Source organism: Mirounga angustirostris, unplaced genomic scaffold (genome assembly GCF_029215605.1).
Source record: "Mirounga angustirostris isolate CCGP_5_RB_7025 unplaced genomic scaffold, mMirAng1.0.hap1 SCAF_2, whole genome shotgun sequence".
Taxonomy (NCBI): Eukaryota; Metazoa; Chordata; class Mammalia; order Carnivora; family Phocidae; genus Mirounga; species Mirounga angustirostris.
Window position 1 is genome coordinate 92,059,089 of NW_026991710.1, and position 13,225 is coordinate 92,072,313.

A 13,225-nucleotide genomic window follows, 5' to 3' on the forward strand; every position below is an offset into this window, starting at 1 on the left:
GAGAAGCAGACTCCACGCTGAGCAGGGAGCCCAATGTGGGACTTGATCCTGGGACTCCAGGACCCCAGGATCATGACCTGAGCTGAAAGCAGTCGCTTAACCCACTGAGCCACCCAAGTACCCCGTCCTTAGTTTTTTTAAAAAGTCCTTAGTTTTCTTTATATGCTATTATAAGCATACATTGAGAGTAATAGACTTTCTCAGGAAAACACCCACAGGAAAGCAAACATGACAAAACATTAACACCTGGCTAATCTAGGAGAAAGCTCTCTTGGTATTCAATGTACCATTCCTGCAACTTTTTTTGAAGGTTTGAAATCTTTCTAAATAACAAGATGGAGACAAAAGGGTTATAGACCTAATTTTCACTGAGTAAAGGGTCTTAAAATTATAGATCCCTGAGAATATTAATAGAACAATTTATATGTTCATTAAAACATTTTTAAAAATTTGAGGAGGGTGCAGAAAATAACCTTAGGTAATTTAAGTATGAGTGATAAAGGAATATGCAGCATAGGAAAATTGTTTCTATCCTTTTGCTTTTGAGAGCTAACCTCCTAATAAGAACAGCTTGACCAACGGGAATAAATGCAAAGGACAGCAGCCAAGACATGCAGGCTAGATCTGGAGGCAAAGTCATATGGAAATTATAGAATTTTAAAGCAGGAAGAGGTTTTTTAAATTGTCTACTTCAATCTGCTCATCTTACTGATGATGGAATTCAATACTAGGCTTTAAATGAACTGTCCAAATTTCTATAGTCTGATAGCAGCAAAACTGCTCATTTCTTCTGTGTCTCAGTTGGAGCCTGTATCATTCTAATTCGTTTATTAAGTGATGAAGCCATCCCAAGATGGCTTATGAGAAAAGGGGTGGGGGGCCCACAGTGAACATGATGGTGATAGATTCATTGGCCAACATGACTGAAAAAGGCATATAGAGGTAACTTAAATTTTAGAGGAACTGGCTAAAAATGTTCATCTCTCAGTCATGTGTTCCACTAGGCCAACTTCATTATTAGGCTATAAGGTGGTTCTCCTGTAGTCCCAAGCTCATATCATCACACACCAATCCTATAGACAAGATTTTGCTTTTCCTATAATACAAACAAAAGTCCCAAAATTAAATTTGATTGACCCTGATCAGCCTGACTTGGGTCATGTGCCCATCCTTTAACCAATCACTGTGGCTATGGGAAGAAAAGGCCAAATGCATTTGATTTACTTAGTAAAGGTCATATTCCCCAGTCCTGGACTCAAGAAAAAGTCATAGTCACTGAAATCACAGACTGAGAGTGGGAGAGAGTTGGATCAATTACAAAAAGCTGGGATACTGTTAACACAAGAGGTAGGTACAGATAACAAATGGCAAAATCCAAAAATTCTACAACATCTATCCATAAGCAAAAGTTGAAAAAACAAAGGCTAAGAGGGGCGCCTGGGTGGCTCAGTTGGTTAAGCGACTGCCTTCAGCTCAGGTCATGATCCTGGAGTCGCAGGATCGAGTCCCGCATCGGGCTCCCTGCTCGGCGGGGAGTCTGCTTCTCCCTCTGACCCTCCTCCCTCTCATGCTCTCTGTCTCTCATTCTCTCTCTCTCAAATAAATAAATAAAATCTTTAAAAAAAAAAAAAAACAAAGGCTAAGAGAAGACAAAAATTGCCTTTTAAAAAACACCCCCCCAAAAAAAACTATCTTAAGGAGAAAAGAAAGACTAATCCGTTTTCTAATACTTTAGGAAAGAATAAGGACAAATAGGCAGAGGAAAAAAGGATACAGATTCAATTCAGTAGACGTGAAGAACTTTCTAACAATTAAAGATATCCAGTAACTGAACAGGTAGCATCATGAAGTAACGAGTTTCCCATAGTTGGAAGCCTTCAACCAGAAGGAGGGTGACCATCTGTCAGGAATGTTATAGAAGGGATCCCTGTACTGTGTGGGAGGTTGCTCTAAACTGCCTGTTAGATTCCTTCCAACTCTAAGATTCTAAATTATTGAGAACAGCATGAATAAAAGATCTAAACCCATTCAAGAACTAAATTATTCAACAAAAGGTAATAGAACTTTTAGCTATGAAGTTGAATCAACCAGACTTTGGGTGCCAGCTATCCCATTTTATAAGGAAAACAGATACAAATCTTTAAAAATTACTTTTTTAAAATTACAACATTAAAGTTAATTTTACAAGGGAGCACACCACCCTCCCCCCCAAGTTTAAAAATTTTCTTTCAAATTTGATCAATGTTTACATAATTTGACTTCTATCAGACTTATTCCCTAATTGAACAAAGTTAACTTTTATATTACTCTTTTTAATCTTCCCAGCTCCTGGGATATAGGAGAGCTGGATGGCTCTGCTACCATCAAGCTGTACTTTTTCACTCAGCATTACAATAAATATGTTTACTACACCGATACAAAATCTACATTGTTAACATTTTAACACCTTATACATTCAGTTGTGTTGGTGTATCATATTTACTCAGCCATTTCCCTGTTGGCATTTAGGCTTCTTTGAACTCTTCACTGTAGTTCTACCATGAACATCTTTATTCAAACAGCATTTTCCCCTTTTGAATTATTTCCTAGGTCTGGGGTTAGTCAGCCAAAGGGTATGGATAATTTTATGGTTCTGAATATGTATGACCAAAAGAATGTTAGCAGTTTTCTGTGCTACTAGCAATAACTGAGTTTAACAGTTCCTTAAGGCATTGTCCTTATTAGGTTCAATTCAACATTTAAAAAATTTTTGATATATATTTAGTGGTACTTTTTAATTATTTGCTTTGCTTTTTTTTTTTCCCCTCTACTAGTGAGTTGGAATAGCATTCTCAACTTTTTTTTTTTTCTTTTTTTAAGCAAAACACAAGTCTTAATCTGCATTTCTACTGTAGGGAGAGAACTCAGCAGTGCATGTAGCTCTAAAGTCACACCAAAGGAAGAGAATAAAACAGTGTTAAAGTAACCAAATTAGGCCCTAGTTGGAGCCCATTCATGCTAAGCTCCACGTTAGCAAACCAAAACTTAATTAAGTTTGTATGCCAGGCTCTCCCAGGAAACGAAGGCCTAGCTCAACCAGTCAGCACTTGCCTGCACAACACAAGTTACCTAACCCAGCTCCAAACTTCTCTTTGCTCCAATCAGCAAATGCCCAGTATAACTCCCCTGCTCCTCCTCACTTTGGTCTATAAAACCCTCTCGAATCGAACAATTCTTTGGAGCTCGCTTCTACCTGCTATACTGGATGTTGCTCAATTCATGAATCACTGGACAAAACCAATACGATCCTTAAAATCTACTCAATTGAATTTTGTTCTTTAAAAACAACAAGTATAAAAATTAATTCCAAGAAGAAGGGCAAATCAATTTCTCCTCTGAATCAGAGTGGTCTCTCTGGGAAGGCTAGAGAACATTGAGCAAGCATTGGTTCAACATCTCTCTGATACAGCTTCCTGAAACTGAAGGAATGCTAAAGAAAGTGCAGGTTCTCCAATAAATTCCTTTTCCTTTAAATTCACATATGTTAATCCAGAAACCATACTTTTTCCTGGGATTTGAACAGAAAATTTTAATATATATTTAGTGGTACTTTTTAATTATTTACTTTGCTTTTTTTTTTTTTTTCCTCTACAAGTGAGTTGGAATAGCATTCTCGACTTTTTTTTTTTTTTTCTTTTTTTAAGCAAAACACAAGTCTTAATCTGCATTTCTACTGTAGGGAGAGAACTCAGCAGTGCATGTAGATTGAACAGATTCCAAACATCTCAAAAATAATTCCCCATACTAAAGGCTCTGCTAAACAGAAAAGCAGATAAAAAATCATATATGAAGCAAAAATTAAAGCACATGAAACATAATAAATTAACATCATAGTATTATGAAAAAAAGCAAATTTTTTTGATTTGCACTTGTTTTTCTAAGATTCGGTTACTAAATGAGTACAGATTGCTCTGATTTGTTCATTTTCCTCTGGAAAGATGTCCAAATAAGAGTGAAAGAACATTAAAAATAAGCTATTAAAGGTGTGAAAGTGAGAGATTAAAAGTTCTTATTCCCACAGCAACTGCACAAGATACACTTGCACTACATAGGCCACTCCTTAGACAGGCATCTATTTCTTACTACTTAACTAATTCCTATGAAAACACAAGGTAAATACACTAATAAAATCACAACTAAACTACGCACAATTTGAGACCAACATGTCATAGTTGCCTAGGTAATAGCAAATATATTTGCCACAGGTAACTAGCAATAATAGCTTTTTATGTATAATATCCATACTGTGCAGCCCAGTGAAAACAGGCCGCCCCTCCCATAAGATGTGGTTGAAAGTGTGTTATCTGGGATGTAACCTGAATAATGTCTTTTTCACAAAATGCTACTATTAGATTTTTTTTTTTTTTAAGAGGTGATTCCCTAAATCTCCAGGAAAGACCAAAGTCTATGAACAAAAGAATCACAGTTCAAAGAGAAACTCATTCACTAAATGAAAGGTAGACAACACTAAGAAAAGGAAGAAGTTGTGACATCAGTCCTGGCTGAGGACCAGAGGATTCTGGCCACCCTTTGGCGGAAGTTCTTAAATTTTGCCAGATCATCAGATGAGAATTTGAAAGAGAATAAAATGGAAGCTTCTTAAGAGTAGGGACATAGACCTGGGGCTAATGCCTAGTGGTGTTCAATAAATACATGTTAAATGACTGACAACAATTCAGAAGAAGCCTGAATCTCTGAAAGGCCAGAGTATATTCTAGACTAAAGGACTTCTGTAAGACTTGACCACCAAGTTGAACAAAACTAATCTCTATATTACTCTTTTTACCTGCCCTGCTATATATATATTCTGTGCCTTCTGAATCTTCATGTATATAAGCAATTTCTTTTCACTCTGTAGCCTGACTGAAGAGCACGTAACTGCTTGACTTATCAAGTTGTCAGACACAAGCCAAAAGAGGGAGAACTTCAAAATGTGCCTTAAGCTCCATCCAGAGTTGGCAGTAAAAGGCTGATGTTCTCTGTGCCACTATATATAATCATAAAGCTTTTTGTAAAACATTTATAAGGCAACTTTTTATAAGAAACACTATTGAAAGCCAAAGCAAAATTTCAAGAATGAAAATGTTGTCATTAGAGCAAAGCAAAGAGGCCCATCAGGGAATGTTTTTGGCTTCCCATGGTGATATTTGTTTCTGATTATATATATAATATTAAATACTTTCCTCTGGGTTTTAAAAGGCTTTTAAGAAAGGAAATAGGGGCACCTGGGTGGATCAGGTCATTAGGCGTCTGCCTTCAGCTCAGGTCATGATCCCAGGGTCCGGGGATCGAGCCCCACATCGGGCTCCCTGCTCAGCGGGAAGCCTGCTTCTCCCTCTCCCACTCCCCCTGTCCCCTCTCTCGCTGTGTCTCTCTCTGTCAAATAAATCAATAAAATCTTAAAAAAAAAAAAAAAAGGAAATAAACCAGATTAATTTTCTTTCTAATTTGTGATATCCAAAGACGTATCTTCTAGCTTCTATAGTCCTGATTATCAAAAACAGGAAATAGGTCTTTAAAATAAGTCTTTAAGGGGTGCCTGTGTGGCTCAGTCAGTTAAGCATCGGCCTTCAGCTCAGGTCATGATTCCAGGGTCCTGGGATTGAGCCCAGAGCAGGAAGCCTGCTTCCCCCTCTTCCTCTGCCCGCCGCTTCCCCTCCACCAACTGCCCGCCTCCCGCCACCCCCCTGCTTGAGCACTCTCTTTCTCTGTCAAATAAATAAATAAAAATCTCTAAAAAAAAAGATAAAAACAAGTCTTTAAGTTTCTGTCTATTTTAATTCCCTCTCTGGGCCTGAAGACATTTTAATCAAAGAGTCCGAGTAACTCATTCTTCTCCATACACAGGCATATTTATTTTCCATTGACAAATAGCTTGATATTTTCTCTATACAATAGTCTATAATTTTCTCAAAGAACAGATAAAAGATATAAAAAGTTTTTTTGTTTTTTTTTTTTAAACACTGTCCAACTTCCCTTCAACAAAATGGGTAGGGTAGTTTGATGTGTGTTTTCTAACATCACCAAGCAGTTAACTCAGTTCTGACACTATCCCCTGGAGATAAGATCACAGATCTCACACCTTAAGAGCTCAGCGCCACAGACTGCCCTCCTTCTGATGCCAAGTGCAGGTCCAGGTTGTTACCTGTGCTTCTAACCAACTGGTTCTAAATTGGAGGTTTCCATGACCCCATCCTTGGTTCAGTGAATTTGCTGGAACAGCTCACAGACCTCAGAGAAACTTTTACTAGTTTATATATATAAAGGATAATATAAAGGATACAGATGAATAGCCAGATGTAGAGGTACATAGGACAAGATGTATTGGAAGGAGCACTGAGCTTCCATGTTCTCTGTGCAAATCACTCTGCTTACATGTTCTTGTGTTCACTAACCCAGAAGCTCTAGGAACCTCTGTCCTTTTGGGCTTCCATGGGGGCTTCACTGCATAGACATGATTGATTAAATCATTGACCATCACTGATTGATTCAACTTCCAACACCTCTCTACCCTCCTGGAGTTCAGGCGGTGGGACTAAAAGTTCTAACCCTCTAATCACCAGGCTTATTCTCCTGGCAACTAGTCCCTATCCTTAGTTAACTAGAGACTTTCCAAAAGTATCCTCATCAGCATAACAAAAGACATTTATCGCTCTCCTCCAGTAGGAAATTCCAAGATTCTAGGAGCTCTGTTCCCAGAATGGGATGAAAACCAAATATATGATTGACCCTTGAACAACACAGGTTTGAATTGTGCAGGTCCACTTATACTTGGATTTTTTACGGGACTATTAAGTATTTTCTCTTCCCTACTATTTTTTAGTAGCATATTCTTTTCTCTAGTGTAGTTTATTGTAAGAATACAGTATATAATACGTATAACATACAAAATATGCTAATCAACTACATATGTTATAGCGGTAAGGCTTCCAGTCAACACTAGGCTATTAGTAATTAAGTTTTGGAGGAGTCAAACATTATACACGGATTTTTGATTGTGCAGGTCAGTGCCCCTAACCCTGCATCCTTCAAGGGTCAACTGTATATTTCTTATAAATCACAATATCACAGGTAGTAAGGAAAAGATTCATGAATTAGTTGTATCCCCCTTACCATCCACTGAGAGAGAGAGACATATCCTTGCCCATTTATAGAAATATACACAAAGGCAGATAGATACCCTACCAAATGCTCTCAAGGCTCCAACAACCAACACACACCAGAGGAACACTTAACAGAGACAAAGACACAAACCTTCAGAGAGACACCAGACAGAAGACAAAAGGGACAAAAGAGACAGAGAAATGTGTATTACTTGCAAAGGATGGACGGCTACTCAGGCAGGCATCCAGCTGCACACCCAGGCACAGCCCCCGTGCCAGGGAAGAACAGAGGTACCCCGCTGGGGTGTAACTGTGTATCACACACACACCCCAGTACACATGCTCTCCTCTCTCCCTCACAAACACACTTTCTTACATACACACAGTCTCTCTCACACACTCCTTTTCTAACACTTTCACACACACAATCTCTTAAAATCTGTTATGTACATAATCACTCTCACACAACAGTCTCACACACACACACAATCTCATACACACACTCTCCACATACAATCTCACACACATACATACAGTCTCTCAACGTACATTGTCCTACACACAGTCTCACAAACGCGCGCGCACACACACATTCGCTCTTAGGTCTCACACACGCCCCCGTTGGCTCCGCCCCCGCCGTCGCCCCGCCCCCGGGCGGGCTCCGCCCCGGAGGCCGGGGCGGGGCGAGCCAGTGACAGGAGAGGCCGGGCCGGGCTGCTACTTCTGGCACCCTGGCCAGCGGGGCGCGCTCCGGAGGCTCGAGTGTGTGGCAACGCGGCCGATCTCCGGGCGGCCCTCGGGTGGCGGCCGCTGCCTCGCGTTTCACGCTCGGCTCCTCCGGCGGCCGTCCCGGCGGCGGGAGTTGGCGACGGGATGTGCTCGGCCGGGGAGCTGCTTGGCGGCGGCGGCAGCAGCGGTGGGGAGCGCGACGAGGACGGGGACGCGCTGGCGGAGCGGCCGGTGGCGGGGCCAGAGCCGGAGCCCGGGGCGAGCCCGCGCCGGCGCGGGCAGCGGCCGCTGGAGGAGCGCGAGCAGGTGAGCGGGGAGAGGCGGCGCGGCCCGGCCGGTTTCCCGAGCCCCACCCGGCGGCGGAGGGAAGTAGGCGGGCGGGCGGAGCCTGCGCTCTGCTCGGCGTGGGGCGCTGGTCGCTGCGGCGTTCGGGAAGCTGCCCCGAGGAGCGGTTAGACGGCGCGCTCGGGGCCGGGCTGCGGGGCCGTGCGTGCGGCGAGGCGAGTGCCCCGGGGCCGCGTGCCTGGCGGGGTCGGCGCGGCCCGTCCCCTGCCGTCGGGCAGAGGAGGCTCAGGCCGACACCCGGGGCTCTGTGGCAGTACCTTCCGTAACGGTCACTTACCTAGAGCCTTACATGTAAACACTTTTCTTTCAACTTCAAGTCCATACCCCTGTGCTGTGTTTTGGGGGATAGCTGCTCCCTTCCTGCCCTCCATCTTGGCATTTCTGAACCCACACGTAGCGCCTCTGAAAAGGTGTGGGTGTATTTCCCTAGATAAGCAGTCAATGTCTGAAGGCATGTGTAGGAGCGAGTATTACAATGGATATCTCGACAGGGCCTCTCCAAGAGTAGGTTCTTCACATGAACACAGATGAGATCTAAACTTCATTTTAAAAGTGAAAAAGCAAGAAAATTGCTTTCAGTTAGTAGCAAAGGGAAAGAAGTATTAAGAGGCCAGAGGTAATAAGGGAGAGAAGTTGGGTAATTTTGGAAACTCTCTTTCTTTACAACATATCAAATGTCTTCAAGATTAAGCAAGAAATTTAATAAAAGAAATTGAATTATATGTAGGATGGATTTTCACCAGCAAAAACAGTAATTAGACTCTTGAAAATACCTGAGATCAGCCAACCTTCAGAATCACATTAAGGAGCAGAAATTCAAATGATTATTTGCCTTTGCTCCAGCCTATACTGTTGGGACAATCAGCTGATACCTGTCTCCTTTCATTATTCTCTATCTGTCCTTTTTGTCACATTTCACAAACTCCAATATCGTCACTAAATGCATTAATAAAGTATAACTTCTAGTATTTCAACATTTTATTTAGAAAACAGAAATACCATTGCATGGCACACACAAAATATGCCTTAGCATTAGGCTGGCTCACCATGTGGAAGTATAATTTTTGACTGAAGCAAATAATTGGTTGCTAGGAGATCTTTCTGATTCCCTTCCTAGTGCCCCCCCCCCCGGCCCCCAACTATACCATGACTCAGTAGCTAAAGGGCTTAGTTTCCTCTTGGTTTAGTTGTTCAACTGGAAAAGTGAAGAAAACAGCAACAGGAACTCCCTGGATGGTGGTGGTGGTGAGGGGGATACATTTGAACCGAGGTTCTCAAAGTAAATTTTCAAATGTTTTAAGGGAGCATGTAAAATATTACTTCATTTACACTTCTGTGGATTTCACATCATCAGTATCTCTGGTCTTACCAAAATTGCTTATGGTACAAAGAAAAAGGATGAAACAAACAAAAATGAAACATATATCCTAGAAAACATATATCCTATCACTTTGCATACCTGCTTCTTTCATTGCCTGTCATGGAAATTTATTTTCCTGTACTCCTTTGAAATGTTTGAAATTTTTTTTTTATCAGATGATGTATTTATGTACTGTAAGCCTACATAGACAATAATTGAAAATTACACCAGAGATATGCACTTACCCCAAATCCGTACCAAAGAAGAACTTCTTATCAAGAAACCAAAAATGAACAAAAAATTGGGGCAATGCAATCCTTTGGTATAAGAAGCAAGCTTTTGTGATAAATCATTTATTGATAATATTATCACCAAGACTTGTTTTCTTCTTTTTTTTCAAGTCCTGCAAATGAAATTTAAAATTTTTATGCACTCCCTTGCAATGATGGTGACTACAGATATACAAATGCTTGAGGAAGAAGTAAATGAATTTGGTGACTATAAAATACAACCTAAGGATTTGTTTCATCTAGTTTTTCTTTAGGGGATGGTATGTGTTTGTTATTTTAAGAGCGCACCAACTCCAAATTACAAATAGAATATTTTTGAAAACTTGGTTTGCAGACTAGTTATTTAGAATTTAAAGTGAATTTTTTCCACAGAAACAATGACAGAAAGAGAACCAACACTAATTAGCTGGAAATGAGGCAGAGGCTATCTTGCCGGTGTTCTTTCTGCTCAGCACACTCACTTGGTGTTCCACAGTCTTAGCCTTATGGATGTTGAGAGAGAACTGGTGGCATCCATGGGGGCAGCGGCAGCGGCCTCCATAGAGGCTCCTTTATATGTGGATGAAGTTTCTTCAGTTAGCTCACTGGTATGAAACCAGCTCAGAATGTATCTATAGCTTGGTATTTATTTCATGTAAAACTGAAATCGTTATATAGGTATTTTCTTTTCTTTTAAGATTTTATTTATTTATTTGAAAGAGAGAGACACACCAAGAGAGGGAACACAAGCAGGGGAAGTGGGGGAGGGAGAAGCAGGCTTCCCGCTGAGCAGGGAGCCTGGTGCTGGGCTCAATGTGGGGCTCCATGCGGGGCTTGATGCCAGGACCCTGGGATCATGACCTGAGCCGAAGGCAGACACTTAACAACTGAGCCACCCAAGCGCCCCATAGGTATTTTCTTAATAACTAAGATTGTCAGCATCATTTTTTTCTTACTATTTGTTCTTAAATGCTACTCCATCTGAGAGAAAACTAAGGTTCTTTTGTCTCTCCAGGTAGGGTGATTGACAAAGGAGGCCTGGTTAAAATCAAGGATCCTAATAATCTATACCAACAGGAACATTGGGCTGATATGATCCAGATCTATACTCATCTGGGATTATATAGTCCTCCTTGTTTTCATCACTTTGGCCATCTGCATTTTCACTTGTATCTTTGTTGGGATCATCAGCATTCTCAGCAGATTCAGCACCTGGTTCTGTATTTTCCTCATTTTTAATTCCATTTTCCAATGCTGCTTCGTTTTCTTGATCAAGTTCCTCGATCTTGTCCACCTTTTTTAGCTTTTCCTTTGCAGCTGTCGAACTATGTGATACCTAAACCGGGTTTTACTGTAAGCTGTGTTCACTCTTATACAAATGAAGAAGTTGCAAATACTCATTGCAGCAGCCTTCCTCATTATCAGAAATTAAAGAAATTTCTGAATAAATTGGCAGAAGAGTGCAGGCAGAAGAAGGAAGCTTAAGATGTGCAAGAAGCTTAACGATTTCAAAGAAAATAATGGTTCTTTGTTTTTAATGTTAACCTTTTTTAAATACAATACTGATAGAAGAAAACTATTGTACTCTTTTGTTTTAGTGCAAAAATAATAGACGTCTGTTCATGTGTTGAGTTACAGCAAAAAAAATTAAAAAATTTAAAAAATTTAAAAAAAAAGAGTTACAGCAAAAATACATATACGGTTAAGTTAATGAAGAATTGTTTTTGTTAAGTTAATGAAGAATTGTTTTTGTTTTATCAGAATGGTAACAGACCGAAGTACTTTGTAGAGACTGACTCTCTACTTAAGACAACTTGCACTACTAAGAAAAAAGATGTAGAATCATTCAGAGAAATGAAATTTAGTTCCAAGCTTCAAAGAAATGTCAAAACTTTTGATTCCATTCAATAAAGAACAAAACCAAAAAAAAAAAAAAAATCAAGTATCCTAAGAAAGGAGGACTTGAGGGCACCTGGGTGGCTCAGTTGGTTAAGCGACTGCCTTCAGCTCAGGTCATGATCCTGGAGTCCCGGGATCGAGTCCCGCATCGGGCTCCCTGCTAGCAGGGAGTCTGCTTCTCCCTCTGACCCTCCTCCCTCTCATGCTCTCTGTCTCTCATTCTCTCTCTCTCAAATAAATAAAATCTTTAAAAAAAAAAAAAAAGAAAGGAGGACTTGAAAGAATAGAACAGGTCCTTTGGATGAAGGAACTGTGCCAAGTTTGAAGTAGGCATCAGGCATCTAAGAGAGATAAGCAAGGGAAAGAGGCAAAATGCCCAAGGGATTGAAGGGAAAGGGCAAAACTATCTCACGTGTGTGTTGTTCATTGTGTGTATGAGAGATGATTCAATTATGTTCATGACTATGAACGTCAGGTGGCTTTATATAAGAGAGTCTCTGATCTACTGCATAACTGAAAAGGCTAAACATCTCTAGTCCTTTTATTATATGCCTACAATGTGAATAGCATCTGCCTAGATGTGGCGGTTCACAACCTGAATAACCTAAGATGGCCTTTCTTACCTCCTAGAGCATTATCCTCAGATTGACTTTAGAATCATTATCTTTAGCTCTAAGGTCTTTCTTTATGATTATTGAAGTAATGTACTTTGGAAAATGTAGGAATAAAGAAAACTCTAAGGAAGAAAACAAAAGCATTTGAAATCACACTCCAAGTAACATTCTGTTAAAAAATATCAAACATTTAAAAAAATGTATCTCATACATTTGGTATTAGTACATTCATCTCTCTCTCATATATTACTATACCTGTATATATGTATACACAAATATATTTTAACATTTTTTTTAAAGATTTTATTTATTTATTTGACAGAGAGACACAGTGAGAGAGGGAACACAAGCAGGGGGAGAGGGGGAGGGAGAAGTAGGCTCCCCGCTGAGCAGGGAGCCCAACCCTGGGATCATGACCTGAGCCAAAGGCAGACGCTTAATGACTGAGCCACCCATGCACCCCTATTTTTAACATGTTTTAATGTAATATTGAATTTGCTTCCTTGTTTTAACTACTTAGCATGTTGTGTCATTTTCTTGTGTTACGAAAAATTATTTGTAAAAATTATTTTTACGGCTGCCTAATAGTCCATTTTTCTACTACTGTACATTTACGGTGTTTCAAACTTTCTTTTTAAATAATGCTGTAAGATTGCTTGTAAATCTTCACAGTTCTACCTTGCAGTAGATTCCTAGAAATGAAAGAACTAGGTCAATGAGTCAAACTCATTGAAGCCTCTTGGAACATGCTAAAGGATTGCATTCAAGAAAGGTCACACCAATGTACACTTCCAACATTGGTGTGTGAGAGTGCTGATTGGAAACCATCCGTGCCTGTAATGAATGGTATAATTTATAGATTAATCT

At 40.2% G+C, this 13,225-nt stretch overlaps 1 protein-coding gene and 1 long non-coding RNA gene across 2 annotated transcripts in view; one reads left to right on the forward strand and one right to left on the reverse strand.

Annotated features, from left to right (window-relative positions):
- LOC135363630 (uncharacterized) overlaps nt 1-7,791 on the reverse strand; it is a 605,080-nt gene extending 597,289 nt beyond the window's left edge. Inside the window, exon 1 of the long non-coding RNA XR_010409495.1 lies at nt 7,355-7,791. This is a non-coding gene — a long non-coding RNA (uncharacterized LOC135363630). The remainder of the gene's footprint in view (nt 1-7,354) is intronic.
- Nucleotides 7,792-7,875: 84 nt separating this feature from the next.
- FAM241A (family with sequence similarity 241 member A) overlaps nt 7,876-13,225 on the forward strand; it is a 43,868-nt gene continuing 38,518 nt past the window's right edge. Inside the window, exon 1 of the mRNA XM_045880585.3 lies at nt 7,876-8,177. Coding sequence (XP_045736541.1) covers nt 8,016-8,177 — 162 coding nt within the window. The 5' untranslated portion in view covers nt 7,876-8,015. The remainder of the gene's footprint in view (nt 8,178-13,225) is intronic.